Source organism: Anabrus simplex, chromosome 7 (assembly GCF_040414725.1).
Source record: "Anabrus simplex isolate iqAnaSimp1 chromosome 7, ASM4041472v1, whole genome shotgun sequence".
Taxonomy (NCBI): domain Eukaryota; kingdom Metazoa; phylum Arthropoda; class Insecta; order Orthoptera; family Tettigoniidae; genus Anabrus; species Anabrus simplex.
This window is the reverse complement of record NC_090271.1, coordinates 82668198-82686266: the sequence shown is the minus strand read 5'-3', so window position 1 is coordinate 82686266 and position 18069 is coordinate 82668198. Positions and strand designations below refer to the sequence as shown.

The 18069-nt window shown below is 39.1% G+C and overlaps 1 protein-coding gene across 1 annotated transcript in view; it reads left to right on the top strand.

Moving 5' to 3' along the window:
- The window catches only part of Rpn11 (regulatory particle non-ATPase 11), a 148685-nt gene that overhangs the window by 72181 nt on the left and 58435 nt on the right, over positions 1–18069 (top strand). The window contains exon 4 of the mRNA XM_067151185.2: positions 6480–6592. Coding sequence (XP_067007286.1) covers positions 6480–6592 — 113 coding nt within the window. The remainder of the gene's footprint in view (positions 1–6479; positions 6593–18069) is intronic.

Genomic DNA, 18069 nt, shown 5'->3' with positions numbered 1-18069 from the left:
TTTCGACTCTGTGATATTAAGCCGTCGTACAAAATTATTTATATCGTAGACTGTAGTTCCTTATTCTCAGACTTTACATATCGATTTTCACTAAATTCTGTTTACCCAGTCCAACAAAAATCCAAATTCATGAATATATCTGATTATATGTGGTACAGTAACAATGTATAAGACATAAGTGATCGGAAATTAAATAACTTCTTACATAACTACTACTAACTTACGACATAACTAAGGTTATGTTAGTTATGTAGTATTTATCGATACGACCACTAATAACATAAATAACTTATTTGAGAATTACATTTCAGGCCTTCCCCTAAACTACCATTTCACTCAGCGTGAATAAAACAATTTGTAGCCTAGATTGTAGTGGTTCATCACCCGACTTTACATACTGTTTTTCATCAAATTCTCTTCAGCCGTTTTCTCGTGATGCGTGTACATACATACAGACAGACAGAAATTACGGAAAAGTAAAAAAATGCATTTCCTTGTTACTGGGACATTACTGATACAGGAATACCATTCTATTAAAATTCTTAGCAATGTACAGACAAAACTCGTTATTATATATATTACATTTCAGGCCCCTAAACTACCATTTCACTCAGTGTGAATAAAATTATTGATGGCCTAGATTATAGCAATTTATTCCCCGACTTTGCATACCAATTTTCGTGAAGAAACGACCACTAATATAATAAATATTTGAGAATTAAACTTTAGGCCTTGCCCTAAACTACCATTTTTCTCAGCATGAATACAGTTATGTATAGCCTATATTGTAGAGACTTATTTCCCGTCTTTGACTACCAATTTCCATTAAGATACGACCACTAATAACATAAATATTTGAGAATTAAATTTTAGGTATTCCCCTAAACTACCATTTCACTCAGCATGAATACGATTATTTATGCCCTAGATTATATCGACTTATTACCCCGACTTTGCAGTACTCCAATTTACCTTGGTGTTACCCTGATCGTTTGCTGACCTTCACCATACACTGCACCAAACTCAAGGCAAAAGTTTCATCACGAAACTGCCTATTGCGTAAGGTAACTGGTTCTGGATGGGATGCCCATCCCCAGACAGTAAGGACAACCGCCCTAGCACTCTGCTACTGAATATGCTAGTCTTGTGTGGTACAAATCAGCTCATGCAAAGAAAGTCGACATTGCCTTGAATGAAACCTGCAGGCTAATCACAGGCTGTTTAAAACCAACACCCACACAGAAGTAGTATTCACTTGCAGGTATAGCTCCACCTGATATCAGACGTGAGGTGTCCGCTAATATCGAGAGACAAAAGGTTTGCAGCATCTTAGCCCATCCCCTTCATGAACATCAGAACCACCAGCTCGACTGAAATCCAGGAAGAGTTTTCTACAGTCTTCTGTTCCACTTGATTCTGACCCAAAAAAGACCAGGGTTAAGCTATGGAAACGAAGGTACCCAGATCATCCGGAACGTGTTGAAATTGAAGAAAAGTTGCCACCTGATCACGAAGAGGGATGGTGTATATGGAAGTCATTAAACAGACTGCGGACCGGCGTTGCAAGATCTAAGGACAATCTTATGAAATAGGGCATTATGCATGATGGGGACTCATTGTGCGAATGTGGAGAGGAACAGACTTCTAGGCATCTCTTGCACTGTCGTCTATGTCCAGATTCATGTACAGGGTTGGAATTAGCACTGGCTGGAAACAATGCCATCAATGTAGCCAAATACTGGTCACAACTTGTGTAAATAATGTGTATATAATGTAGATATTTTCATATAATACGTGCTTTCTCCTTTTTGATTTTTATGTATGTTCTTCCATTTGTTATACTTAATATGCAAATTTGTCAAGTGCTTCATTCATAACTATATACGATAATTTGTTCATGTGCATTTTTCATATTCAGTATCTCTTTCTTGTGTATATTGGTACCTCTGATAACATAAATATTTGAGAATTAAATTTCAGGCCTTCCCCTAAACTACCATTTCACTCAGCTTGAATAAAATAATTTGTAGCCAAGATTGTAGTGGTTTATCATCCAACTTTACATACCGATTTTCATTAAATTCTCTTCAGCCGTTTTCTCGTGATGCATGTACATACATACAGAGAGACAGAAATTACAGAAAAGTAAAAAATGCATTTCCTTGTTACTGTGGACATGAGCGATACAGAAATACCAATCTTTTCAAATTCTGAGCAATGCACAGACAAAACATTTTATTTTATATATATAGATTTTGAAGGGACAGAAAGAAATTGTCGCTATAACGGAGTTCTCGTTATATACCATACTCGCTATTGTGGACTTCTACTTAATGCTGAACTCTTTCTGAACTGCAGTTGATGCAAGCATGACATCACATTTTTCACTTTCGTTCATCTCGGTGTGAATTGCATGTTTCAGAGAACAGATAATGATATCACTAGATACACTAAACTTTTTGTACAATGGAATGAGAAACAGATAGGAGGGTGAACTTTCTAGACATCACGATCAGTAAGAAATAAAGATGAACTATCTTACAAGATATACAGAAAACCAACTCAATCATCACAGCACAATAGACAACAATTCTAATCACCCATCTATAGCAACGAGAAAAACCTATTTTAACAACGAAATACAAATAATAAAACAAATCGCAGTAGAAAACAACCATATTCCCAACACAAGAGACCGACTATTAGAAACACAATGGAAAAACAAAAATACAAACCCCTTCCTGAAAACTAGAGTGTGTGGTTCGTAATTTCATGAATAAAAATACGTACAAAATAGCTGATGTGTTAAAAAAAGGAAGGATTTAAAATAACATTCAGAACAAACAACACATTACAGAAACAAATTTGTAAATATTATATGATTAAAAAAGGACCTTTTTTTAAAATCAGGAATTCATGAACTCAAATGCCAAGAATGAAAATAAATTACACATAACATTTCTGAGGGCCTGGCGTGATATATTGTGAAGATATATTATTATTGTCTTCTTTTCTGGCCATACATGTGCTCACAGTGGACACTCCCCCAAGTATCACTCAGGATCGGCTCTTCTGATCCTTACAGAATATAGTAGAACCTCAATAATTCAAAATTGGTTATTTCAAAATTCCGCCTAATTCGAAGAAGCTCTCGTTCCCGGAAACATGAGCTACAGTTTTACATGTTATTTAAATTGTTTAATTCAAAATACAGATAATTCATAATTCGAAGAACAATGTCGGTCCCAATATGGAACTGCCTTTACATTTTAAAAAATAGTATTTTACAAAGTAATTTAAATTCAAAATGTATCCACGGCATGATAGAACGCGTCTTCCGGAACGTGCTGGGGTAGTTTTTCATACTTTCACTCACTTCGGTGTGTCTACAGTGTGCTTCATATTTGAGTAAAATCGTCATTCTTTGTATTCAGCGTTTTAAAAAACCGTCACAATATCACCTAACAGTGTGCGGAGAAGCAGATTCCGCGAACACTGGCGATACCTACAGTTGGCGAAAAACCGTGGCTCATATAATCAATTCATATGCATCGAACGATATTGTCAGTGCCGATGAAATTGCATTTTTTTTAAATTCCAAGCCCAAACAGACTTATGGTTTTAAAGGGGAGAAGTACCAGTCGGGAAATCGTACAAGGATCGGATCATCGTACTGTGTTGCAATTTAAAGTTAAAAACTTCATGATTGTTCCGTATTGAATAGACAAATAAGAAGATGTACAATATTATAGGGAAGGATCCACCTTTCAATACAACGGAGTATTTCAATACAACGGAGTATTGAAAGGTGGATCCTTCCCTATAATATTGTACATCTTCTGTGTTGCAATGCACACGGAAATGAGAGACTTCCTTCCCTCGTTATAGGAAAGTTTGATAAGCCACGAAGTTTTAAGGGCATCCCGCACTTTCCGTGCAAGTACAAGGCATCTAAAATATGCAGACAGTACAGTCGTCATCATCATCATAATTTCTTCACTCCAGCAAGCCGGGTGCGGTTGTGTACGAGCCTCCTCCAGTTTGTTCTATCCATCCAGATGCTGCTCATATATGCGACACCAGTTCACATCTCTAATTTCAAGGTCCTTCATTATCTGTTTTTCCCAAACATCACGACGTCTTCCTCTTGGCCTCTTCCCAGGAACATTGTTGTCAAAGTATGTTCGAGGAGTCATGTGAGGGTTCGTTCTTTTCATGTGACCATACCATTGCAATCTCTTCACTTCTAGAGTCTCCAGCAAGCTTCTTTCCAATCCAAGCTGTTGTCAGATATCCACATTCCTTTTTTTTTTTTTAACTTCATTTCTGTTGCTTGAAGACGACTCTTTTGATGGTCCAGTAAGTGTTGCTGCTTCCAGGCCATACGTCAATATAGGTACTACATATATTTTATACAAGCTGATCTTGGGAACTAACGGAAATGTTTCATCCCAAAGTATTTGACGTACAGCGTGATAGAATTTGGAAGACCGAGCTCGATAGCTGCAGTCGCTTAAGTGCGGCCAGTATCCAGTATTCGGGAGATAGTTGGTTCGAACCCCACTGTCGGCAGCCCTGAAAATGGTTTTCCGTGGTTTCCCATTTTCACACCAGGCAAATGCTGGGGCTGTACCTTAATAAAGGCCACGGCCGCTTCCTTCCCACTCCTAGCCCTTTCCTGTCCCATCGTCGCCGTAAGACCTATCTGTGTCGGAGCGACGTAAAACAACTAGCAAAAAAAAAAAATAATTTGGAAGCTTTCTGTATTCTGTTACTAATCTCTTGATGTATGGTATTGTCTGATGACGGAACACTACCTAAATACTGGAAGTTGTCTACAATATCCATCTCCTCATCTCCAATTCTTAGATGAACAGTTGGCGAGTTTCTACTCATCACCAAGCCAACTGTCTTTGTTTTGCTGATTTTGAGAACTAAGGTTGTAAAAGCTTCATGGCAGAGATTTAGTCTAGTTTGTACTTCCCAGACAGTACAGTAATCCAACAAATAAAGCTTGTGCGCAGGGGAGCCAGCATAATTTGTCCTCGTCTGTGATTTGTGTGTTGTTCCTTTCATTGCGTGAGGTTATGTTTGTCAGTGAGTTATCCAAGTGGATTATTTAATTTGTTTAGTGTGTTTAGAGAGGTAAATCCTCAGCTAAAAATGCTGTACAATGTGTACCTGCATCTTGGTGCTAAGGAATGGGTGCTACCCCACAAACTGTGCACGGCCCTGAGCCTATGTTCAGACAGCTGTGTCAAAAATGAAGAATGGCAAATCAGAAGGACTTGATGACATTCCATCTGAGCTGTGGAAGGTTCTGGGTAATGAAGGAAGTTACTGGCTAACTAAGATGTTTAGCAAGTTCCTCGCTCACGCAGCCATGCCGGAGCAATTTCGCCAAAATTACCTTGTGCCTACCTTCAAACAGAAGGGAGATGTTGGAGAATGCAGGAGCTATAGAGGCATTAAACTCACCTCACGCAAACTAAAAATTTGGGAACGTGTCATTGCCAATCGCATCAAGAAAATTATAAACATCCATAGGAACATTACGGCTTCACAAGTGGAGCCTCAACTATTGATGCGATTCAAACTCACTGAATTTTGATGGAGAGGTCCTTCTGATTTGCCATTCTTCTTTTTTGACACAGATGTCTGAACAATAGGCACAGGGCTGTGCACAGAACATTGAGGAACCGCGATGTCCTGGGGGAAATCTTCATTTAGCAACTCAGTGAAGTATTCCTGCCAACAGTTTTTTATCTCAGTTTCTTTTGTAAGAAGGTTGCCTGTTTTGTCATTGATATATTTTGTGGCAATGATATCTCTGGAGTGCTTTTCACGCTGAGCACAAGTCTTGTAGATTTAGTTCACACCTTCTGGAGTATCTAGGCCGTCATAGAAACCTTGAACAGCCTCTTTAGCTTTGGCTACAATCAGTTTTGCAGATTTCTTAGCAGCCTTGTATCTGAATTTGAGCTGCAACCCTTCCAGGTTGTTCCTGGTCTTCCACCACTCTTTGAAAGCAACTTTCTTCTCCGTTAGTGCCTCTTGGACTTCTTCTTTCCACCACCATGTCTCCTTGTTGAACTTCAGTCTCCCTTTTGAGACCCCCAGATGTTGTTTAGCTGTCATTGAGCACTGACTTTGAAATCTTTCCCATTGGCAATCTGCACTGGTGCCATCTTCTATATCCTGAGTAATAGGCCTTGATGTCATCAATAAAAGGCTGAGATGTTTCGGTCTCTTGTAGCTTGAACCATTTGGTCTTTTTTACTCATAAGTTTGGTACAAAGCGTAAAGGACGTCTGAGCTTTATCTTACTGAAAAGAGGCCTATGCTGTGATGTGAAAGGTTCTCCTGTTATGACTTTGCACAAAAAAAATGTTGAGGTGTATGCACACATGCAGAGATTTATACTTTGGATTTAACTTATTTTTATTTCAATAATAAAACCTCTCCTTTCTGTTTTACAGGAAAAGTTGTAATCGATGCATTCAGATTAATTAATCCCAACATGATGGTTCTGGGCCAGGAACCAAGACAAACTACATCCAATTTGGGCCACTTACAGAAGCCTTCTGTTCAGGTGAGACAGTTGTATAAATTGCCGTCTTTGACAAGAATATAATCATAAATGTAGAAAGTAAGTATGCATTTCATAGTTTTTCGAACAGTGATTTCAGATTGCTGTTCATCAGTTTTTGTCCTGCTTAGTGGAGTAGACTGCAGTGTGGCTCTGCTGACTCCATTTGATTTGGACGTGAGGTTGTATCTGATTGGAGATTAATGTTTTTCATTTTGTGTAGAATATTAGCTTTGTCTAGAAAGCCAGGAATAACATTTGAGAGGATTATTTGTGCTGACCACATGTAACCTCATGATCTTTGGGCTGAGCAGCAGTCTATTATAATAAGGCCTGTAAAGGCTGTCATGCCATGTGTAGTGTATTAGGCCATTGTTGCTAAATCTTCCCCTCGATTTCTTTCCATATGATTTCCTGTGTGTAGCACACCTTTAAACCTGGAGTGGTCACGATGGGTCTACGAGACCCCGGGCGGATATACTTATTGGAATGCACCAAGCGTTTCCCCCTCCCTGGTAGCTTTTCGTCTCCCGACTTTCAACCGAATACAGTAGCCCGCTCTCAGTTGCATTGGAAACTTTGCGCATGCAAGCTGTTCAGGGTCTCGCATACCCGGTGCGATTGTTAACGTTGGTCTTTGTTGTCAAACTTTGCATTGTTAATTTAGTACACTTTTTCTTCTGTGTAACAATGGATTCGTTCCATATTGGAGGAATCTGAAGATGAAGAAGTTCTTGGTCATTTCTGCCCAACAAACAAAGACAGGAAGACATCAGCCATCTGCCCCAAGTGCCAAAATTTCATTTGTGGAGAACATGGGTAACTTCTCTGCAGAATGTGCATAAAAATTGATTAAAGTGATGTTTCCCTGTACTTGGATGTGTTTCTAAAACTAAGTTGATTTTTATTTTATGAATTATGACACATATCAATCAATCAATCAATCAATACTGATCTGCATTTAGGGCAGTTGCCCAGGTGGCAGATTCCCTATCTGTTGCTTTCCTAGCCTTTTCCTAAATGATTTCAAAGAAATTGGAAATTTATTGAACGTCGCCCTTGGTAAGTTATTCCAATCCCTAACTCCCCTTCCTATAAATGAATATTTGCCCCAGTTTGTCCTCTTGGATTCCAACTTTATCTTCATATTGTGATCTTTCCTACTTTTATAAACGCCACTCAAACATATTCGTCTACTAATGTCATTCCACGCCATCTCGCCGCTGACAGCTCGGAACATACCACTTACAAGTTACAAGTAACTATTCTCATGTTGGTTCCGTATTGAAGATGACGTATGTCTCAAGTATTATTACAATATTATAAGTCCACCTGTTCAATACAATACTTGTATTGTATTTGTATTGTACTTGTATTGTATTGAACAGGTGTACTTATAATATTGTAATAATACTTGAGACATACATACCACTTAGTCGAGCAGCTCTTCTTCTTTATCCATACCTGCCAACCTTTCCGATTTACCCGGAAACTTTCCGGTTTTTAACTCGTCTTCCGATTTTCCGATTTATTTTTACTTCTTCCTATTTTTGACCAATATAACTTCTAGTACGGCCAGTACTCTTCCCCTACGATAAATTCGTATGTGTTTGTGTAATTTACGAAACCTCATTTTCAAGAGTATTTATTTGATGCTTTATTTCGTGAGTATTTCGTCCTGCGCCTTCGTGTATCGTGTTTCCCGCTCACCACAGCAGCGTGTCCGCTTTATACAGCTGGGGATTCGGGGCGGCAATTGTCCTAGCAAGACAGGCTGGCGCGCGCTAGCGACTCAGTTAATCGGGATGAAAGAATGAGTTCATTATTGTTGTTCGCGCGCTGTTAACATCGTTTGTGTGCGTAGTTTCGTCGGAGTTTTAGGCCCCTTTTTTTCTTGCATTTGTATGCTTTCCCCCACTGTCAAAGTCATATGTTAATAATGTATGGGACATATAGAATTGTTTTGTATGTGGTAGTTTCGCGTATTTAAGTGCATCATTTTAATGAGTTGAATGTTTCTAAGGGGGTTGTGTCGGTGACAGTTTCAGGTGGTTTATTTTCTCGTTAAGGCCAAAAATATAACAAACGTTATCTCCAAGTGTTCAGAGATACCTATAAATTTCCGTTCATTTTACCGTCTGATAAAGAAACTACCATATTCTTTCGCGTAATTAACGCCCTTGCATAATTTACGCATCCCAATATTTTTGGGTCCAAAGTGGACAAAAAACAAATGTTCACGTATTTGACGCTCCACAACTTCGAACATCCATCACGCAGCTCCGGGTGCGTTTCGAAATACAGATGTCAACTACTCAAGTAGCAAGCTTCCTATTGCGAAAGCGGGCATTCCAGATACAGGGCAACGTGCTGTTATTAGCCGGCACTAGTTTTACGAGTGTTTCGGGTATGTGACATTCTGTGATCACAAAATTGTCAGTCCACAGTATTCGAGTAATACTGCATCATACTAACTCGCGGTGATCAGTTACGCCGAAACATACGGGAAGAGGGCAGCGAGTATTCAATGCCCAAATGAAAAGTGCGCTACCGCGGTAACAGAAGTGCACGTCAAGCGGCCAACATGTCTCGCAAAGCATTTCGCGGACCAAAAAACGGCAAGTTTCCGCAAGTAGAGAAGGATCTGCTTAAATATATGATTTTGTGATGCAACGTTGGATAAGCAATTTCTCACGAAATGCAGTATTTTAAAGAATGTGAAATAACCGCTGCACATGGAATCAGTGTCTCGGATTTGAAGGTTAGCAGAGTCTTGATTAATTTTATGAAGAGAAATGGACTTCCTCTTCGGCGAAGATCATCATCATGCCAAAAAATGACGAATGATTTAAACCATTTTCATTGTTTTGTGATTGAGAAGCGTAAAGTGAGGAATATTTGATCTCCCTTATAGGAACCGCAGATCAGACGCCAATCAGTTTCCGTATGCCACCAAGTCGAACAATCGATAAGAAAGGATCATACAGTGTTATCGTACGCGCTACCGGAAACAAAAAACAACGATGTACTGCAATGCTTGCTATAACAGCTGATCTCAGAAAGCTTACACCTTACATTGATCTAAAACGAAAAACAATGTCCAAAGCAAAATTTCCGCGAGTGATCCACGTTCGTATTCAAGAAGAAGAAGAAGAAGGATGGATGGACACGTCACTCGTACAAGTTTGGATACGAACGGTTTTGCCGGTATGTCATTGTTATGGCATTACATGAATTGTACTTTTATTAGTTCATGTTTTTACTCCAGGTCGTATTGTCAGCTCGTAATGGGAAGAATATTTTCCAGTCGGTACTTCAATCCCACGTGTCTAACTTACCTGATGTACCCTATTTGAATTTTCAGGAAAAATCTCACTCCGGAATTTTACGCCAAATGACGATAACCGCAAACGAGTTGAACCAGTTGTGTTTTTATATTATTTTTGATGTATCTTTTAAATGTAAATGAATTGTAAATATCTTAATTGCATGAATAATTTACGCATCCGAAGTTTTCGCCTGTATTTTTCGTCAAAAAGTGCGTTAATTACGCGAGAAAATACGATATTATGCATTTTGTTGCGTGTGTCGGTGTGACATAAATATTATTATTCGTTTAAGTGTCATAAATGATAATGATAAGGTACATTTCTTGTAACCATTTTTATGTTTTGGTAGTTTAAGATTTGAAATTTAACGGTCAATTCGCATTGTAACTGTAGATATGTATGCCTTTTATCTTCACCTTTTTTCACGTAGACCTTGGTGGAATATATGTGATGAAATCCAGAAATAAAAAAATCTTCCTATTTTTGGTTTCTAAAAGTTGGCAGGTATGTTTATCTCAATTCTTCCCAACCCAAACATTGCAACATTTTTGTAACGCTACTCTTTTGTCGGAAATCACCTAGAACAAATCGAGCTGCTTTTCTTTGAATTTTTTCCAGTTCTAGAATCAGGTAATCCTGGTGAGGATTCCATACACTGCAACCATACTCTAATTTGGGTCTTACCAGAGACTTATATGCCCTCTCCTTTACATCCTTACTACAACCTCTAAACACCCTCATAACCATGTGCAGAGATCTTTACCCTTTATTTACAATCCCATTTATGTGATTTCTCCAATGAAGATCTTTCCTTATATTAACACCTAGATTACAATGATCCCCAAAAGGAAATTTCACCCCATCAATGCAGTAATTAAAACTGAGAGGACTTTTCCTATTTGTGAATCTTACAACCTGACTTTTAACCCCGTTTATCAACATACCGTTGCCTGCTGTCCATCTCACAACATTTTCGAGGTCACGTTGCAGTTGCTCACAATCTTGTAACTTTTTTATCACTCTGTAGAGAATAACATCATCCGCAAAAAGCCTTACCTCTGATTTCACTCCTTTACTCATATCATTTATATATATAAGAAAACATAAAGGTCCAATAATACTGCCTTGAGGAATTCCCCTCTTAATTATTACAGGGTCAGATAAAGCTTTGCCTACTCTAATTCTCTGAGATCTACTTTCTAGAAATATAGCAACCTATTCAGTCACTCTTTTGTCTAGTCCAATTGCACTCATTTTTGCCAGTAGTCTCCCATGATCCACCCTATCAAATGCTTTAGGCAGGTCAATCGCGATACACTCCATTTGACCTCCAGAATCCAAGATATCTGCTATATCTTGCTGGAATCCTACAAGTTGAGCTTCAGTGGAATAACCTTTCCTAAAACCGTATTGCCTTCTATCGAACCAGTTATTTATTTCACAAACATGTCTAATATAATCGGAAAGAATGCCTTCCCAAAGCTTACATACAATGCATTTCAAACTTACTGGCCTGTAATTTTCAGCTTTATGTCTATCACCCTTTCCTTTATACACAGGGGCTACTATAGCAACTCTCCATCCTTAGCTGCCTTCTTTGCTAGATTCAATTTTCTAGTAAGTTCCTTCAATTTCTCCTTACTTCCACAGCCATTTCTAACTCTATTTCTTTCCAGTCTGCACCTCCTTCTTAGTCTCTTTATTTCTCTATTATAATAAGGTGGGTCTTTACCATTCCTTACCACCCTTAAAGGTACAAACCTGTTTTCGCATTCCTCAACAATTTCTTTAAACCCATCCCAGAGTCTGTTTACATTTTTATTTACCTTTTTCCACCGATCATAGTTACTTTTTAGAAACTGCCTCATGCCTGCTTTATCAGCCATATGGTACTGCCTAACAGCCCTACTTTTAAGACATTCCTTTCTATCACATTTATTTTGAACTACGACAAAAACAGCTTCATGATCATTAATACCATCTATTACTTCAGTTTCCCTATAGAGCTCATCTGGTTTTATCAGCACGACATCCAGGATATTTTTCCCTCTGGTTGGTTCCATCACTTTTTGAATCAGCTGTCCTTCCCATGTTAACTTATTTGCCATTTGTTGGTCATGCTTCCTGTCGTTCGCATTTCCTTCTCAATTGACATCTGGCAAATTCAGATCTCCCGCTACAATCACATTTCATTCCATGTCGTTTCCCACATAGTTGACTATCCTATCAAATAATTCCGAATCCGCGTCAGTGCTACCCTTTCCCGATCTGTACACTCCAAATATATCAAGTTGCCTATTATCTTTAGAAATGAGCCTTACACCTAGAATTTCATGTGTCTCATCTTTAACTTTTTCGTAGCTTACAAATTCTTCTTTCACCAGAATGAACACTCCCCCTCCCACCATTCCTATCCTATCTCTACGATACACACTCCAGTGCCTTGAGAAAATTTCTGCATCCATTATATCATTTCTCAGCCATGATTCAACTCCTATTACAATATCTGGTAAATATATATCTATTAAATTACTTAATTCTATACCTTTCTTTACAATACTTCTACAGTTCAACACTAACAATTTTATGTCATCCCTACTTGATTTCCAGTTCCCTGTTCCCTTATCACCACTCCCTAGGCCATCCAGTTTCCCTGAATGTACCTCCCTATTAACCTTCCAAACAAATTTCCTAACTTATACGTACCACTGCGGTTTAAATGAAGGCCATCCGAGCGCAGATCCCTATCTCCTACCCACCCATTAGGATCTAGAAATTTCACTCCCAGTTTCCCACATACCCACTCCATAGTCTCGTTTAAATCCCCAATCACCCTCCAGTCAGTATCCCTCCTACACTGTATTCCACTAATAACAATCTCCGCTTTCTTAAACTTCACCCGTGCTGCATTTACCAGATCCCATACATCTCCAACTATGTTGGTACTTATATCAGCTTGCCTTACGTTGTTGGTACCAATGTGAAACACTACCACCTTCTCCTTCCCCTCCTCCCTCTCTTCTACTTTCCTCAACATCTGCCTCAACCTAATTCCTGGATAACATTCTACCCTGGTTCCCTTTCCTCCACACACTTTCCCCACGTGTCTAACGATGGAAACCCCCATGACTAGAGCCTCAACCCTACCCACCTCATTTGATCCCCTCCCCTCCTGGTCAGCCCTATCTTTCCTGATAGCTGCAGAATCTACTTCCTCCTCCCTTTTCTCCTTCCCATGACCCTGTTCCACCTGTCTTTTCCTATCCTCTACTCTACATTTCCCTTTCCTACCTTTTCCCTTCCTCCTACTTCCACACATCTCAGCAACAGTTCCCTGTCCCTCATCTTCCCTCGGTTGTTCTACCTGGAATGACTCGTACCGATTTCGCACAGACACCTGTCCTGAATTCTGATCCTGAATAGAGCCCTTAGCCTGCAATCTCCTTCCCCTTAGAACATTAGACCACCTGTCTTCTACAACTCCTCCCTTTCCTTCCCCTCACACTTACCTAAAAAATTCAACATTTTTGTACCAATAGCTTAAGTGTGAAATTCATAAAAATATGTGTTATAAAGTCCGTGTAAAAAATAAATGGAAGTGTTGCTTTGTGCAAGTAGACGCAGGAAAAAGTGAAAAAAATTATGTAAAATACATTTTACTCTTACCGTGTTTTACCTTTTACAAGTTAATTCATTGCGGACCGTGGATGGCGTAAGACGTTTAAGCTTGCTCCTTTGCTGCGGTCCGTAGATGGCGTAAGATGTTTAATGTTCCGCGTGAAGCAATGCTGTTTATATTCTCGTCATCTATGCATTCTTACACCTTAGTCAGCATTACTGGTTATAGCAAGAAGTTGGTTGATCTTTTTGAGAAAAGCCTAGCGCTCGGTGTGCTTATGTTTATCTTAGCTGTTTTAGTGGGAATATCTCGGCACTTCCTCGCGCATCAAGACGGTACTTGAGATCCCAGTGCAGTGCTTGTCGTTCTTACCGAGTGTAGTATAATGGCTTATAAAACAAAGTTTCTTATGGAAGATTAATTATTAGATATTGTTCACAATGATTATTCTGGTGATGAACTTATTCCTGAAATAGACTCAGATAGTGAAAGTGAGAGTGACGAGGAAATTCCGATTCCCGAATCCGATAGGCCTATAGAGGAAAGTGAAGTGCCTGATACATATCATCCTAGTTATTGTCCACCTGTTCCACCATTTACAGAGAATTCAGGTATAAACGTTCAAATAGAAAATAAGCAGGATATTTTGAGTTACTTGAGTATTTTCATGAATGACAAATTTTATCAGTATGTGTGTGAGCAGACCAATCTATACGCGAGTCAAGTGATAAGTGCGGCGCCCTGGCCTTTCACAAAGAATTCGATCATGCAATCGTGGAAACCGATTAGTCCAAAATCCTGATATAAAAATGTACTGGACCGAAGACCCTGTTTTTCATACTCCGATATTTTCTAAAACAATGTTCCGAATACACTTCCTTCATATTCTTTCATTTCTTCACTTCAGTGACAGTAATCATTATGCCGAAAATACAGATAGCTGTATAAAATTAGACGTATTTTGAAACCTGTGACACCAGATATCATACCCTAAATATTTGCTAGAGGTGTAAGCACAAAGTATCATTTTCCTAACATTTATAGTTTAGGAGTAATTGTAAATTGTATTAAGTGATGCACGTCAAGAGGGCCGGGCATGAAAATGGCTGGTCCAGGCATTCAAGTGTCCCGCTCAGAAGCAGGTACTGAATGTTTTAAAAGAAAACAATCAGTTTTTCAGTGTAATTATAAAAATACATTTTTTATTTAAAAACAGAATAGTTTAATATTATAGTCATCTAAAAGGCATTAAATAAACTAAATAATCCCCTATAATACTGTAATTGGAAATAAAGTATAAAAAGCTAATAGTAAAACACTGAGAAAAAATGGGTCTGAGAGACCCGGTGCGACCATTAATACTGACAAAGTTCATGCGACCACTCCAGGGTTAAAGTTCTATCAACTTCTGCACACGGGAAATATAAAGTTTTTCATACCCCTGCGACCTTGATGTTCATCATGGAGTTGTCATACCATCGAACTAAAGAGAGAATGCTGACACTGTTTCTTTCTATGAGAATACTTGCATCCAAAGTTCTACCTTTCCGTTGCAATATTTTTCCATCACTGCACAATCATTGATGCATCTCAGACATGTTCGCCAAATTCATTGCATCGTCCAGACATATAGTAGTGCTATCGTTGAATGATGCAAGACAGGTTGTGGAGGCTAAATGTTGTTGCCCATGAAACAGTAGACCTGCATATTTATCACATAGACACTTTTTTTTACAAGGTACATTTTAGCCTTTCAGCGGGGTTGGGGTGTTATTTTTTAAAGCATTCTATTGCAATTTATTTTTGACCTTTTGCCAGCATTATTTTGTTGTTATACTATTTGCCTAAATCTGTGACCCTGACTTTAAAATTGATGTCACAGACCTATTTTCTGTTTTGCTAGAAAAGTGCCTGTTTTCAGGTACAGTTTGAAACACCGAATTGGTGAGTAAATGTTTCAGTAGAAGCTTAAGGAAGTGAAAAACAACAGTTTCATTACAAAAACTGGCTCGGAAATGCCATTTGGAGATTCATTATCTCATTTATTTGTGTCGGGCAGTACTTCCCAACATTTCTATGCAACAAAGAATAAGTACTGATCTAAAATTAATGTAGGAAGATTTTGTCGATTTTTTTTAAAGCTTTATGGACTTAAATAAGCCAGTTTTATTATGTTTTCTAATTCTGTCTCCCCAAAGTAAAATTTTCTCCCTTAAGAGCTAATTTTGAGGATATTCATGTCTTGTTCCTGCATGCTTTTGTTCAGTGCATTCAACGTTTGAAATATGTTTGTGAGAAAAGCAACTTTATAGCACCAATAGTCTTTGATAAGAAATGGGCATATTAACTTTCTTCAGACAAAAAGAGTAGGGAGTTTGTAGAATCGTGGGAGTGACAACCATCAGACATCCGCCTTATTTCTGTGTGATTATGCTGCTGTATTTGGAATCCATGCCTTTGCTGGCAGGACCTAGTGTTTACAGTGCACTATGTCTTCTGGTATGGGCTAGAGCAATTTTGTTACTTTTATTGATCTGTCTCTGTCTTATCCCTGGCTTTGACAATATGAAAGTGACTGAGGTATGAGCGATGCTAATAATGCCATTCCTTCTGCAGCCAGTCCCTGCTATGAATGGTGTGAAAATGTTGCTCATAGGGTCGGTTGGTGCATGCATTTCAGTGGGCTTGACAGACTGATATGTAATAGCAACTTCTGACTCAGTGAGGAAAGCAACGGGAAACTACCTCCCTCCTCATTTCCCTAGTACGCCTCTTCAGTGATGCCTAGGCCATCTATGACAGCTGATGGCAGAGCTGTTGAGGATCCAACCAGCCTTAGGGCTGAAGACTGAACATACACACATTTGGAATCCACTGCAGAACAAAGCGGATCTGAAAATATTCTTAGTGGTCTTGTTTTTACGTAATTAACCCTTTTGAGCACTATACTTCTGCAAGCTCGGCAACTAGTAATTCCATTGAAGAAGAAGATAACATGTAAAAATTATTTCTGGATCCTTTTGTCTGACATAGAGAGCTCTTTACAAAATGACTATGAAGCAGCATCAAGAATCTGACAAATGCTATCAACTGTGCTTTATATGCGTTGTTGGCAGCCCTGGCGATGATTTTACGTGGTTTCCCATTTTCACATCAGGCAAATGCTGGGGCTGTAGCTTAATTAACGCGACAGTCCCTACCATCCCAATTCTAGCCTTTTCCCATCCTTGCATTGCCAAAAAAAATTTTGTGTTAGTGTGACTTGAAACCACTAGCAAAAGAGAAAAATAGTCATCCTGTTCTGTTGGTGCATGGGGTTTTTTTTCCCTTCTTGTGGCTTTACGTCGCACCGACACAGACGGGTTTTATGGCAACGATGGGATAGGAAAGGGCTAGGAGTTGGAAGGAAGCGGCCGTGGCCTTAATTAAGGTACAGCCCCACCATTGCCTGGTGTGAAAATGGGAAACCACGGAAAACCATCTTCATGGCTGCCGACAGTGGGATTTGAACCCACTATCTCCTGGATACAAGCACACAGCTGAGCGCGCTCTTAACCACATGGTGCATCGTTTTTAAACATGCTGTACATACATACATTATCATTATAGACTGTTATGCCTTTCAGCGTTCAGTCTGCAAGCCTCTGTGAATTTACTAAACGTCGCCACAATCCTCGATTTGCAACTAGTGTTGTGGCCTCGTTTAGTTCTATACCTCTTATCTTTAAATCGTTAGAAACTGAGTCTAACCATCGTCGTCTTGGTCTACCTCTACTTCTTTTACCCTCCATAAGAGTCCATTATTCTCCTAGGTAACCTATCCTCCTCCATTCGCCTCACATAACCCCACCACCGAAGCCGATTTATGCGTACATCTTCATCCATAGAGTTCATTCCTAAATTAGCCGTTATCTCCTCATTCCGAGTACCCTCCTGTCATTGTTCCCACCTGTATGTACCAGCAATCGTTCTTGCTACTTTCATGTATGTTACTTCTAACTTATGAATAATATATCCTTAGTCCACCCAGCTTTTGCTCCCGTAAAGCAAAGTTGGTCTGAAAACAGACTGATCTATAGTTTCGTCTGGGAGCTGACTTCCTTCTTAAGGCCGGTCTCCACTGATTAACATTTAACAACAACATGTTAAATGTTAAGTGTTAAATGTTAATTGGTGACACCAACATGTTAAATGTTGAATACTGTTTCATTTAACATTGTGTCCACACTTAATAAACATATTAAACTTGACTTCCTTTTTCTATATACAGGTAGTTCATTATATCAATTTGTGGTAATACATTTAGGTGGTTTCTAGTATGTTCAGACAAGGACAGTGGACTCAGATGAAGAGGATTACCTGGCGAGTTGGCCGTGTGGTCAAGGGGCAGACGACTGTGAGCTTGCATCCGGGAGATGGTGGGTTCGAATCCAACTGTCGGCAGCCCTGAAGATGGTTTTCCGTGGTTTCCCATTTTCACACCAGGCAAATGCTGGGGCTTACCTTAATTAAGGCCACGGTCACTTCCTTCC